Raw genomic sequence first — 14,784 nt, 5'->3', positions numbered from 1 at the left:
TACTCTTCTATGTTTAAATATATTTGTAGACTGTACACAAATCTTTAGAAAATGAGACGGCAAATGCTTTTACCTGATATTTTGAACAGCAATGGTAAAGAGGCCGATGAGACATAGACCCTGTGATGCAGCCAATGAGATATAGAGATATAGAAAGTGCATTCTTTGTAGTGAGTGACTCCTTTGAAAAGAACTCTCTAGCTCTTGCATTCGCTGTTTAAGAAAAAAAAAGGAAAAAAAAAAAATTGTTTTGCACCCACGCAAATACATACTCTCTGTCTTCCCTCCGCTACCTCTAGAAGCATATCACAGTGGTAGTGGAACGCAAACATTTACATCAGTATACACAGCAGTATACACATATACACAAGTCTTTGAGGACTAGAGAGAGAGAGAGAGAGGAAACAAAGGAACAATTAGGAAAAGAGAAGGAGGAGATGGACAGAAACACAGAGAGAGAGAGAGAGAGAGAGAAAGGAAAAGAAAGAAAGACAGGGAGAGAGAGAAAGCAAACTGAATGGCACTCCATCAGAGGAGCCTCCTTCTGCAGATAAAATTGTGTGTTGTCTTTTTTTTTTTTTTGAACAGTTCACAGCTTGAAATAGAGTGCATCTAGCCTGCACAATGGTTCCTTCAATGCTCGCGACGCTTGTTTTCATCTAAAACAGATGAACCAGCATTGACGGCTACCTCTCACAGTCTTACGCTAAAAGTCACTGCCCTTACTCTCCCCACACTGTCCCGTCAGATCAGCCTGGAATAACAAGTGAGGTCCCTGTAAATCAACGAGATATGCAGTGAGAGAAAACAAAAACAAAAACAAAAAGATAGAGAGAGAAAGGGGGAGAACTGGTGGCTCTGGGTGCAAAGTTCATCAGTACAAAAGTAGTACAGTGCTGTGGTGAAAAGGATTCTCCTCTGTATTGCTGCTACATAGCTCCCCCTGCTCCCTAAAATCAACTGGAAAAAAAAAAAAGCAAAACCAAGAGAGTACAAAGGAACAAACATGTTAAAAAGTCTCCTTTTTTTCCATTTTGCTCGACAAGCGTGTGGAGTTTATGCTGAGTTCCATAGACAAAGGAAGATTAATGCTTTCTGTTCAGGCATGCAATAGGCACCCTGTGGGGTCCTCAGGATTATCAAAAGTTCATACACGCAGGTCTCAGACTGTTCCCTCTATGATATTTACACATCTTACAATGTGTGTTCCTGTGTGTGTGTATCAGTGTGTGTTTGTGTGAGTGCGTGCTCAGAGTCGTGATCAGGAGAGAGGATTCAGCTACTGTAAAGCTCTGTGTGTGTGTGTCTGTGTGAGAGAGTGGGTGTGTGTAAGTCAGTGTGTGTATCAGTTCAGTCGTTGCTTCGCTTCTCTTTCTCACACATGTGTCTCAATGAAGGAGTGTGTGTGGGTCATGAGAGGTGCAGCCAGCGGGGAGAGGTCGTCCTGGCCGTTGGTGCCCGGACTGAGCTGGCAGATGTCTGAGTAGAGCTCGCTGTGCCACTGTTTCCACTCTCTGAAGGTCTGGGAGCACAGGCCAGGGTCCTCCAGGAGGGCACAGATTACTGCCAGCTCGGACTCTTTGGCCTGGGGGGTGGGTGGGAGAGCAAAAAAAGGCACTGGGGGGTTACCACATAGAATTGCCACACATCAAATTCTCCTTTGAATCCTCTGTTTGTGCTACCTTCAAGGTGCTGCGGAGGGCTCGGACCCGGTGCAGCCTGTCGTTGAGCAGAGGGTCCCTGGCTCTCTGGGTGAAACAGCGTCGGAGCTCCTGCCTGCTACAGGGTCTTGGGTCTCCCAGAGCCGTCACGTTGGCCTGCTCCAGGGCACGGTACAGCTGCTCTAGCCCGTCCAACGGCTCCGGCTCGCGGCCCTCCGACACCCGCCGCTCCCTTCCCTCCGACACCCTCCTCTCTCTGCTCTCGACTCTCAACTCCCGCAGGTCTGAGACACCCAGGAGAGGAGCGGTTAGAGTCAGATTCACTGCTAGAATGACTTGATGAGCTCCATTTGGATAGACAGTGGTGAGCTTAGTATACAATAGCAACCATATTGATAATCGATTAGTTTTCTCAGTAAAAAAGTGGCAGAAATTCACAGCTGACAGCTTCTAAAATGTAAATATTTGGTGGTTTTCTTCACTTTCTTTAATAGTAAACTGACTATTTTGGGATTTTGGACTGTTCGTAGAACAAAACCAGCAATATGTAGGAGTCAGCTTGGACTCACTATTTTCTGACATTTAATAGTCCCAAAAGTTTAATTGATCAATCCAAAAACAAATGAGCAAATTAATCGATAATGTAAATAATCGTTAGTTCCTGTCCTGGTTTAATATTGACAGAACAGAAACACCACCAAACAGTGCTGTGTCTTCCAAAAGTGCCATTTCAGCTATCAAACCATACAAAGAAGAATAAAAGAAGTTCAGGATAGGAACATTAAAATGTTCTCTCCTGAGGACCATTGTCTGCATCTATCATCCAGCCAAACAATCAATGGTTTAAAAACTTTTTGGTCCATGTCTCCTTTATACAAAGACTATTGTAACAGAGGTTACCAAAGCCTGATTTTCCCTCTTCAGACTCGTCATTTGAACTTCTTTTCACCTTAAAATGTAAAGCTGCAGTTTCCTTTTCTCCACTAGAAAAAAAGCAAAGATAAGAGAGAAGTCCCAAAAACAGAAACCTAATTTTGTGTAGCAGGTTAATCTTGTAGTCTTTCCAATATATGACATCATATACGATCATCTTGTGACTTCCAATTCATGTCCATTCAATTTGTGTATGTGTGTGTATTTAATTACTATTATTTTTGGTAGTTATGACCATTTTAACTTATGAGTCAACTGTATTCCTCTAATTATGTCATAGATAATACCTCAAAAAGTCACACACTCCTTTTCCCTGTGATACTGGTTTCTTCTAAAAGTTGTGGAATGAAACAACACAGCAGAAAAAATACCAGTGCAATTATACACACACTTTACTGCAATTGAGAAACATGCTTTGCAAGAGCTGTACCAGCTAAACTTAGTAGCCATACCTCAATCAGGTTGTTTCGTCTTCTGGCTCACTAGCTAGTCCTGACTCATGACAGTGTAGCATCCTATTTAATATCAGTACAGGAGAGCTGTGTGCATGTTATGACAGTGAACTGAAATGAAAGAAGAACTGGAGTATATAAATTGATAAATAAAAATCATGCTATCACACAATATCCTGTTAATAACATGACCTGCCCTTGATCCTCTATTTATCTGTTGATCTGATGATGATTTTTGAATGTGGGAATAATAATGTATTGCACAATATTTTTGCCTCAATTGTTACTTAGAAGTCTATCTCTCTGAAGGCCAGACAGACTTTTTTTTACCCATGCCTCTGAAAGAGGTTTGTCTTGTATAAAACACATTGTGTGTGATGTCCTTACCCTCCTCACCCTGGAGCATATCAGCAGCCTGCCCCTCTGCCTCCTCATCCTCGCTCCTCTCCTCCATATGAGCTGAGGTGTGTAACAGCTTTCCTGGCATCGGGTCCCTGTTCCTGGGCAAACTCTGGCTGCGCTGCTTGTGAGAGCGTCGGTGTGTGTGGCTGTGCGAGTGTGGTCCTCTTTCCAGAGGGAAGGGCCCGTCCCGCTCCCTGTCCCTCTCTGCGGCGTGGTGTCTCCGTACGGGCAGCGTGGCCTGCCTGCGCCTCTCTGGGGACATGCCCTGTCTGCCCAGCCCTCCGTACAGCCCCATCTCTCCAGCCATGCTCCCCATTAGGCCTCCGTAATCACTCTCCCCCGGCGCCGTCTGCAGGAAGTGCAGCCCCGCGCTGGTAAGAGGGGTCTCAATGAGGTCCTGCCAGGAGCGGCGCTCACGATGGGAAGAGCGGCAGCCTGATGAGTGGGTACTGGTGCTGCCTGTGCCCGTGCCCATGCCCATGCCGTCTCCACGCTGGTCCTCGGCCGAGGAGTGGGAGTGCGTGGACTCGCTGGAGAAATGTCGCCCGTGCTTGGGCTCTGGGAAGGGACTAGAGGAATTGACCTGGAGCGGGAGAGGGGAGGAGGAAGAGACCATCTGTGGAGGGATGGGGGAGGTGGAGGCACTCATTGGTGGAGGGAGCGGGGACGGTGTGGAGCGCATGAGGCTCATGGAGCTGACTGAGCGGGGCAACTGGTCATAACTGTGAAGGAGGTTAGCCTGAAGGGTTTGTGAGGTGGATGGGGGTTGGTTAGTATGGAGAGGAGTGGGGAGGGACAGATAAATGTGAGCACAGATACAAGGAAGATGTGACCCGCAAAACAAGGAGAAGGAAGAGGCGTGTAAGGACGGACGGACGGACAAGAGAAGAAAGAAGGACAGGAAAGTATAAAAGGCAGAAAGAGACCAAAAGATGTAAAAAAGCAATGAGATGGCAGATGAGTAACTCCAGGAATGGGAAAACATGGTACCACTGCCACCAGTGTGCATGTCTGAATATCTTCTGAGTAAAAGTGTGTTTCATTATCTCCCAGAGATGTGATGAGTAGTGGCAACTGTCGCCACCTAGAGGTCTGAATGAAAACAAGTTCTGGCAGCAGAACACAGAGAAGTGATGGTCTTGGCTGCTTACTGAACCAGAGACTCTCACACTCTGATGTTTTATTAATGCTGAGAGCTCTGGTCTATGCAGCTCTGAAAACTGTGGGGCTTTTAGGAATAAAATATTCTATCAGAATGAAACACTGCAAAGAAAATGTTGAGTGTGTGTGTGTGTGTGTACTTACTGATGGTGTGCGGTGATAAGTATCACAGAGGGACGAGGGTCCCTCCTGTTTGAGCGTCATTGAGCCATCGACCTCGTCCTGGTCACTCTCACTCCAGTAGTCTGATAGTGAGATAAAAACAGACCCACACACATATACGTGTTAGCAATTCACAGGCGAAAGGGTAAAAGTCTGTCATATTTGGCCAAGTGAATCTGTCTCACCTTCATCAGGGCGCGGCACCTTGTCATCTGGTGTGTAGCCAATAGCAGCAAGCCCCAGCCGGTTCATCCACCTATAGGAAGCAAGGAAAGGAAAAACGAGGCCAGGGATGAGGAGTAAGGACGGGGAAGGAATTAGAGGATGGATTAAAAAAGGAGCAGAGTGGAGGAGAGGAAATGATGGGTTATACTGGGTAAATGGTAGGTGATGAATAAAAACTTTCCCTTTAAATAATTTAAAAGGTGTCTCTTAACAGTTGATATGTGTCTAACTGACTTCATCCCCCTGATGAGGAGAGAAAAGCACCAAGATAATTAGAGAGATGGATGCAGAAAGAGAGAAGTGACAATCCTCTGTCCCTTTCTCTCTCAGCAGCGAGTCTCAGATGGCGTTCTTTCTCTACAAGCACACTTCCTGTCCTCATCCCATCCCTCTGTCTGTCTCCATTGCAGATCCCGACTTGTCCTGTGACTCTCTGCAGACACCTAATAATAAGGTTGCTACTAAGAATAGAGGCCAAGTCTGTGCGTGAGGAACAGGAAACTTATCATACTAGGAAATGTGTGCTAAAGGATGATGATGAACGATGAGCTGATCCAACTAACAAGTATTTTGTGTGTAGCCAAAGCTTGACGGAGCTTGTTCCTCTGTACTTTAGAAATACATTGCTGTCTAAAAAAACATATCAGGGAGCCACACTGTTGCACTGGCTGCCATATTCCTTCATAAGCACGAACATGTACATTTTATTTTATTTTTTATTTGATGCCGCACACATCATACATACAGGCACACCAAATGAAAATAGTTCCCAACAAATGCTCTATTTCCTCCTGTTTGAGCAACGTTTGCTAAAAACTACAGTACCCAGCTGTTGTAGGAAATTAATAAGCCTATGTCTTTGTGAGCATTTTTAAAGATTCACATCTTCATTAGGAACAAATGGGCTAGAGGCTGAGAGCCACAGACAAAGGGAAATCAGAAAGTGTTGAGAGATGGAGCAACGCTTTGCCTATTTTGGTCTTTTCATGGGATTTGCTGTGAACAATGAAACATTTAGAAAAACTGCAGCCTTATCACAATCAGTTTTGGGCTTCAGTTTTGGCTCCTTGGATTTAATTGTCAGTGTGACTTGTGATTATTTGGCTGCCTACACAGGCTATTTTGTGTGTTACAGCCCATTTTCACTGCAAAAAGTTTCAGGGCACCAGGAACCTTGTAGAAACTCGGGAACTGCATCTTTACCAGAAGGCTCAGTATCTAAAGTATTCTGCAATGGCCTCGGAGCTACAAGGCTTGCAGCACTGAATGTCACTGATTGATCAATCGTGCTCATGTTTTCAACAACATTTTCCAGCTGCAAACCAGACATTAGTCTGACACTCCTATGTGATTGCCTTTCAGAATCTAGTAAACCCTGATGAAAGTGTACCAAAATGACATGATTTACCTTAAGAGACATATAAGGATATTTTTCTGGTGCCACCTATTCACACACACACACACACATATACAAACACATTTGTAAATGTGTGCAAAAGTGCTTCCACACATGAACCTATGGAGTCAAATATAGCTGGTTAATTACTCCCCCAATTATCTCTGCATGTTATTGAGGATAGGTGTGGATAATTAGAGCTCATCAGATAGCACTCCTGCAAATATCACTATGATATCCTGCTCACACAAGCACACACGTGACACACACACACATTTACACACACATACGCAGTTCTACATTTAACAACAGAGGGCCAGGTTCATGCCTTATTCATGCACAGTGTTGTGTGGGCTGTTGCCTTGTGTAAACTTGGTTTACTCAGTTAAAATATTCATGAAAGAACATGTGACGTCCTCGGCATCTGACTGCCGTCCACATGAAGACACAAACACGCACCCAGAGACTCACAGAGACACCCACTCACTCACCTGTTCATTTCCTCAAGACAGTCTGTGGCGAAGAAGAAGCTCTTGATTTTGGGATGACAGGCTTTGAAGGCACTGCAGTCAGTCAGGAAGAAGAAGACTGATTAGTATTTTTGTGGCTCATGTTGTGTGGGTGAGAGCAAATGTGCTTGATTAGTAATTTCGGCGACATGTGAGGGACACTCACAATTTCCGTCTGCACTCTATGGCTCGGTCTATTCTGAACTCTGGGAGGCTGATGAAGCCCTCAGCCTTCTCATCCTGCAGGCGCACACAGATGGAGGGTGGTGGTACATCATCAACACACAGAACAAACTGTCATACATACTGATATACCAATTTCATTTGGCATAGTAGTACTCCAGTCAAGCATATGAAAATAACATATGTTGTTTATGTTGGCTGAGATAAAATCCTGTCACCACTTGACATGAAAAAGATAGACGAGATATGATTATCTTAGCTAGAAAAATGAGTCATGTGAACAAACTATCACATTTAGAGTTAATTACTGGGTCTGGGCAAGCTAATCCGAACATCTATACTGGGCTCTTGAAAAATGTAATGGACATTTGTTCCCCTTTCCTGACATTTTATAGACCAAATGATGAATCAATTATTCAAGAAAAAACAGCCAGATTAATCAAACAGTGAAACAACAAAGAAAGTAACTGTTGCAGCCTTTGTATGGACGCTAAAAGCACAGATGCAGAAAGGGTGATACATATTCGATTCTGAGAGATGAAAAGCAGCATTTTCTCTGTAACATTTATCCTTAATTTCTTTCAATAATGTCTAATGTGTTGGGGGCTTTTTTTTTGGTGAAAATACTTATCTGGACTCTAACTTGGGACATTGCAATTACATGGTCATTTAAATGTTCTAATGTGTAGATATAAGATCTTAATATTTGTCAAATGCATCTATATTTAAAGAGGTACACTACTTAATATTACACTTTCATAAAAGTTGGAGGACTTCTGAGAAATGTAAAAAGAAAATGGTCAAGACTGAAGAACCAGCAAATCAAATATTCAGATTTTTAGTCCATAGTATGAGTCAACCTCCAAAAATACTGGATCCTACAATTCCATGATGCAACTCAATTGTATCTTTTATTAGAGATGATAAATGCCTTCATCATTCAAAGTCAATGTCCCCAGAATATAATGCAGATTTGTTTCCACATATGAAAAGTCTTGAACGTAACTCAAGATATCCCTGATGGGTTTTTTTTATTTTATTTTCTCAGCCTTTAGAAAGCTCCCTTCAGAGCCACAGCAGACATTAAATAGCTGTTTTTGCACGCTGAGTAACACCCTCCATGAGATGCAGACTGCCCTTTACATGTAAAATTGGCCCCTTTGTTGGCATATTTTCCAACTGTACATCTGACTGTGGTACATTAGTTTGGTTTAAAAAAAAACCTGAATGAAGATGCAGGGAGGAAAAGTGTTGCCTGACGAACTCTAGTTTGACTCTGACAATGGGATACAATGTTAGCTGAATGTGATTCCTTACATTTTGGTTGGTGTACCAGTAGAGGCAGGACTCTTTGAGGATAAACCAGTACTTCCTCCATTTCTGGGTGAAGTAGCCTTTGGCATCCTTCTTCTTCCACAGCCAGCCCTCACAGTCACCGTGGCCCAGGTCCTTACAGGAAATTCTCCTTCGACTGGCACTAGTGAGGGAACCTGCCGAGAGCGGACAGAGCGATGTTAATACTGAAAGGGTATGGACAGAACAAATATCTGGACTATTTTTACATCTGCAGCAAGCAATCAGCAAGCAATGCGAACTACTGAATCCCTACAAAATAAAGAATTTTTTGCACATCTGCAAAGTTAATGTATTAGTTATTACAGCATTACATCAGTGACAGTGATAAACTGGGAGCATCCAAAAAAGCTGAACAATCAATCAGGTGTGGCAGGTGTGAATGGGAATGCAAGTTGTCTGTTTTGCAAGTGCAGTGTTATTGCAGCTGTGTATTTTGTTTTCATCAAGTACCGTACATCTGGACTTTTCACATACACAAGCAATATGTTGCATCACGAAGCCTGTCTCAACTGTCCTTTTGATTCTATGATTCTCACACACCACAGTCTACATGCCAGTCACAGCAGCTAAAGTCTGTCAGACTGAGTCTGCAATTCAGTCATGTAAATGTTCACTCTTTCTGGAGCTGCCTATGCTAGCATACATACACTGGCAGAACTGTGAAGATCATACAAAAGAAAATGAACCAGCGTGCCAACCTTTGCTTCGCTTTTTGGTTTTCGTTCTTAGAGAGGTGTAATGGAAAGACTAGAGGGGGGAGAGAGAGAAAAAACGTGTTAGCTCCAAGAAAAGACAAGTTCAGGCAAACTTTCTGGGTTGGTGCTGATGCACGTAGGGAGGTTGCAGGCAGTTCACTCTCCATGTTTAGCTTATTTTTATTTTATCAGGCACACAGCAGAGAGGATTACAGGCACAGAGGGATCACAATACTAAAGCGGCTACAGCCAGGAAATGACCTACAACCTGTGATGGAGAGCTGAATGCTGTCTGCCACTGAGACTAAAACCACAGTGATACCAGGATGCTGTGAACTGCATCACCTTAGCTAGCCCTAATGGGCTGCTTTTAGTCATTTAAAACACTGAAATGCATCAAAAAGGTTCAAGATTTTCAGTGCTTCGTATAGGAATAGTGTTGATGAATTTCTCTGTGTTTTTAGCCGTGCTAGTGGCATTACTTTTGCTGAATAATGGCCACTGTGGCCACAAGTGACAATTGCGTGATGATATTTAACGCAAAAATGTAGTCAATGAAGTCAGTAGCTCAGTAATGTTTGTAATACAGCATTAATTACCTAAAAAAGCTAGAATTAGATAACATGAGCCACCGTAAGCTACTGATCATACAGACTAAACAAGGCTGTACCCCCCTCAGTGTATTGAATGAAACAAGGATGACTTTTATTGCTTATGAATTAAACTTTTCATTTCCAAGAGGAAGAGTCTTTTATTTCTTTTTTCAATGGAAGATATAGTCTCTAAATCGGATTTTGTGTTTGGATTATGTCAGCAAACTGCAAACACTCGCTGATGCATCTCAAAGAAGCTAATGTGAGCAGGCTATAGGTATCGACATTAACGTAGCCGTATACACCCGCAGGCTGTCTATCTAGGTAACAAAGCCGAATAAATATCTGTTTATAGTCAACTGAGCTGACTCACTGCATGCTACAACTCATAGTGCTCTGGAGGAGAGGCTAGGGCTAATGACTAAGACAGCTTCCTGTGTCACAGTAACCTAAATATGGAAAGCAATTTACCTCATCTGACTGTTATCTTTTATTTAATTATTACAGTCCTGAATGGACTTAATCTCAGGTATCTCTCTCTATTCATGTCTGGCTGTACATTTGGCTATTATTTGGACACAATCCAATCAAACTCCATGTAACAGTGGATGTGTTTGGTAGGAGGCTGCTGATAAAACTGAGGCCTCTGTTGCTTCGTTAAAGGTTTAAGTCAGAATAAAAATATACTGAGAAGACAGCGTTATTAAAAACTCAGGTACATCAGAACTAGTATGCGTAGATTCATAAAGGAAGGGAAATGCAGTCAGCCGCACAGCCTCTCCTACCTTCCTCATGGAGGCCGCTCCTGAGCTTCCTGAGCCGGAGTACCTGCAGGCGGAACACGCAGGGTTGAATGTAACCACAAACGACTCTTACTACTCCTTCCATCAATCACAAGCATGTGGTCCAACCACAAACAACCACAAACACAAACTCACCTGTCTGTTGTGTCTGCGCGCAGCGTGTCTGCACCTCGCTGAGAGGCAAGAAAAAAAGACTTCATTAAAGCGCTTCTAACAACTGTCCACACCTACATGGCTGCACACAGATAAACATTTACATGAAGGGTATTGTCTCCTTATTACTCTTGTGCCACATAATACACATCTGACTTACTATATCACTACTATTACTACTACTAATAATAATAAATTTTTGTTTTAAAAGTGTACTTAGATACTTAAAGTTGGAACTTAACAAATTTCGTAAATAAAAAAGAAAAACTAAGACAGAAACTAAAACACAACTCAATACAATACTAGCAAGCAATATGCATAGTTTCATAGTCACTATAATTGAATCAGGTGTGCTGATGCAAGAATTGTTCAAAAGTTGATATTAACCACTACTATTAACCCTCCCAATGAAATGCATTTTCCACAATTTTACATTTTCATTTGAGGATTATAAAAAAACATTTTTTTAATAATCTCTTGCCCAAAAAGCTTTTTTCCATATAGATGAATGGGCCCACCTGGTACATGCTCTGGGACTTAGGATAGGGTCAGGGGCCCTCTAATCTCAACCTGTTCTCATTCCCAAGTCATCAAACGCTAATGTTTCTGTCAAACCCCTTCGCGTCTCACATGGATGCAAAAGGTACCCTTTACCATCTGTATGGTAAAGGGTACCTTAAAAACCTTTAAAAGCTTTTCTAACACGTGGTCAGTGTTGTGAAATGGTTGAAGTTTGATTAGATTTAGACACCAGAAACACTTGTTTGGGTTTAGGAAAACATCAGGGTTTGGATTAAAATAAGAATATTTATGTATGTGACGCAAGTTAAGTACATTAAGTCAGTGTTGCCTTTTGGCTTCAAAGTGGACATGAACCCTGGTCTCCTGGGTGAAAGGCCTGTGTTTTACCCATCCCTCCTGCATACATGGACTTTTCTGCTCTTTATACTGCATCACCTTGTGCTGAGCTTCAAATATCGCCATGGACGCCATGGAAAGCTTGGTGCGTCTCATACAGACGGGGCGCATTGTGTGTCTGTGTGAGACACTGAGGGGTGTGACAAACCATGAAAACATTAAACTTCACTCCAAACTGTCCATCAGTAAGTTCAAATAACATGTTTTTTTTGCTTAAATGTTGGTGTATAGTGTTAATAGAAAATAGAGATTGAGACAGAGAAAACACGCAGGTCATTAAGGTTAGCGTATGCTCGTTAGTGCAGGACAGTAAAGGCTATTTCATGTGCCACCGAACAGATATGAGTCACCACCACGAGAGACACACAGCTGAGAGGGTTAGAGAGGGCTGGCGTTAGCTAAGCTGTTAGCGGCCCGTGTATGTGTGTGCGTGTTTGCGCGCATCGTGTTTTAAGCACAGTCTGTCAGTTGCGCTTGTAATTGGTCTGGCTGATGCTGAGTCATACACCTGCTCACAGGGATATGTGTTTGTGTCTGTATGTGTGTGTGTTTGTGTGTGCGTGTGTGTGTGCGTGTGTGTTTGTCCTGAATAAACTCCTATTTAGACTCAGGCGTGTCTGAGGAGATGGGGATATTAGGATGAGTTAGGACGAGTCGTGAGATGGCTACCCTGCATACAAATGTGCTCCTGTGTGCCAGAGTGTGTCTGTTTGTGTATGCCTCTGTGTGTGAGTGTGTGGGTGCATATGTGCTTGCGTGTGCGTGAGCGAAAACGCAAAGATACGGAGGGGTGTGTCTGAGAGTGTTACTGTCATTCTCATAATCCATGAAGCTGGCAGCCATGCAATGACAACGATCATCCTCACTCTCCTTTGTCTCCTCTACCTGACACACACACACATGCGCGAACAACAGTGTGTGTGAATCTGTGAACACCATGACCTATCCTGAAACCACACACAGTTCCCCTCCGAGAGGACACAGACACAAACTGTACGACAAGGGAAGTTGTGTGAGAGAGCGAGTGAGGTAACTCAATTCCAGTTTGCTAAGTGGCTCCATCAGGATTAAAGCCCTTAAGGTGATTTTAGTGCCACTGATGGGTCTTTTTTACAGAAGACATTTTGACAAGTCACAGGAAAAAGCACAGGTGTAAATAATAAAAGTAATGATGGCTGAATTCCATGTGGCTGTGTCAGGTTCAGGGTCTTGGTATTGTCTCACTGTCACAGCTGATTGGAGCACCTGAATAGGACAGAACCAGCATAATGTTCCTACTTTGACAAGTCATCATGTGTGCTGTAAAAAGGCCTGAGAAAAGCAAAAAATTACATATGAAATGATTAACTACCTAAATTCTGCCTCCAATATTGATGATATGATTGATAAAAATTCACCAGGAATTACTTTTAGTTCACCTGTTTGATTAGTTCAGTGAACCACATTTCAGAGTAAAATAGACAACTATAGTTCCCGTTTACAGATTTTACACACACACACTGTTAAAGATTAAACCTGGGCCTCCCATCTTCATCTTCATTAGCGTGTGACCCCTTACAAAAGTGTCTAGTTGGGACTCCTTGTCACATTTCAAATATCTCTGAGTTGTCGCTATGTCGCAAAATATTTTTAAAAGACAGCTGAAAACATATCTCTTCAGTTTGCCTTTAACTAGCGATGACTTTGCTGTTACAGGCCTGGAACTTTTGCACTTTGCCTCAAACTTATGCATTGCTGTACTTCTTTTAAAATGCTGTATTTTACTTGATTTTATGCATGGCTGTACTTTATTTTACTATTATCATTTAGTGTTTTTTCCATTTTATGTTAAGCATTCTCTTTATTCTGTTCTATTTATTCTATTCCTTCCATTTTTACTGTTACTATCAAGTGGGTTTTATTTTCCATCTTATCTTACGTTTTCTATTTCTGTTTTTATGTTCATTCTGTCTTTTTTATGTGAAGCACTTTGAGCTGCATTTCTCATACTAAAGGTGCTATACAAATTTGGTTTATTATTATTGCTATTATTATGAATGTTAGCAGTTCAGGTAAAGAGTGATTTCCCCTTTAAACATCTCAGATGGTTATATTAAAGGGTAACTTTTGTATTTATTCAACATGGACAATATTTTCCCATGGTTTTGTGTCTAAAAATCTAATAGAGACAATAACTATTATTTAGATCTGCACATGCTAAATGAAAGCAAAGGTACAGAGTCGCATCTAAGAGACATAAGAAGAACTAAAATAACTACATTTAACCCAGAATATAGGAGAACAGATATGAAAGGATACTTCAGAGACTGTGTACATACAGGCAAAGCATCAGGTGGCTGGTCTAGGCGCAGGGTGGAGGACAGCATGGAGGGGCTGATGGGAAAGCTAGGGCTGCTGGGATTGCGGCTCTTGCGCCGGGAACGTCTGGTGGAATCTCGCCGGCTCTCTCTGCCTGGACCCTCGGGCTCCTCCTCGATAACTAGGATCTTGTCGTCGCTAAGGTAACGCAGCAGGGAGTTGTCTGAATCTGTGGGGATAAGGGGTGGTAGAGGGATGGAGCAGTTAGAGGATGGACAGGCTCAACCGAGCGGATGACAGAAGGAGGAAAACCACAGAGGGGGAGATAGCGTCGCAGAGTCGAGGGAGAACCCCAGAGTAGAAACAGATGAGGTTGAATAGAGCCTTACAGATAAAAACCCAACAGAAAGGGATAAAAGTGCCTCAGAGCTGTAGTATCTGACATGGATCCACAGCCGGGGACATACAACTAATCTGTTTGCAATGATTATGCTGATTTGGAGGGCACTACTGCTAAATCTTGTCAGTCACAGACAGTGCTAGTCTGCTTTAGCTCCAGATAGAAAAAGCTTCTCAATTAATTTGTTTATTATCCATATACTTAAATGTGAAAAACTAAAAAGTGACTGAGAGAAAGAGAAGGAGAAAGGCAGACCTCCGACAGCAGTATTGTGCTTTAATGTTATTCATGGACTTTCTGACGGTAGAGTGGAGGAACCTCGGTCGAATACAGATCGAGTCTCGCCACAAAACGGTGAAGCGGGTTAGAATTGGTCACATAGAAATACCCTCATTTCCGGAGCGGCTGTATAAATGCAATTTCCTTGCATTTATGTTTACTTGCCGCTATGTCAGATACATACCTGGCAGATATGTATCCTCAC

The 14,784-nt window shown here is 42.7% G+C and overlaps 1 protein-coding gene across 1 annotated transcript in view; it reads right to left on the bottom strand.

The window, feature by feature from the left end:
* Nucleotides 1-1,375: 1,375 nt before the first annotated feature.
* Nucleotides 1,376-14,784, bottom strand: part of si:ch211-26b3.4 (connector enhancer of kinase suppressor of ras 2) — a 53,994-nt gene continuing 40,585 nt past the window's right edge. Inside the window, exons 13-24 of the mRNA XM_041944095.1 lie at nt 13,921-14,129; nt 10,667-10,704; nt 10,514-10,556; nt 9,139-9,187; nt 8,402-8,574; nt 7,068-7,141; nt 6,884-6,955; nt 4,957-5,027; nt 4,754-4,854; nt 3,434-4,031; nt 1,683-1,984; nt 1,376-1,585 (exon numbers count right to left, since the gene is read on the bottom strand). Of these exons, the coding sequence (XP_041800029.1) occupies nt 1,376-1,585; nt 1,683-1,984; nt 3,434-4,031; nt 4,754-4,854; nt 4,957-5,027; nt 6,884-6,955; nt 7,068-7,141; nt 8,402-8,574; nt 9,139-9,187; nt 10,514-10,556; nt 10,667-10,704; nt 13,921-14,129 (1,940 nt within the window). The remainder of the gene's footprint in view (nt 1,586-1,682; nt 1,985-3,433; nt 4,032-4,753; nt 4,855-4,956; nt 5,028-6,883; nt 6,956-7,067; nt 7,142-8,401; nt 8,575-9,138; nt 9,188-10,513; nt 10,557-10,666; nt 10,705-13,920; nt 14,130-14,784) is intronic.

This window comes from Chelmon rostratus, chromosome 9, assembly GCF_017976325.1.
Source record: "Chelmon rostratus isolate fCheRos1 chromosome 9, fCheRos1.pri, whole genome shotgun sequence".
Classification (NCBI taxonomy): domain Eukaryota; kingdom Metazoa; phylum Chordata; class Actinopteri; order Chaetodontiformes; family Chaetodontidae; genus Chelmon; species Chelmon rostratus.
Note: the sequence above shows the minus strand (reverse complement) of the source record. Positions and strands in the feature narration are given on the sequence as shown.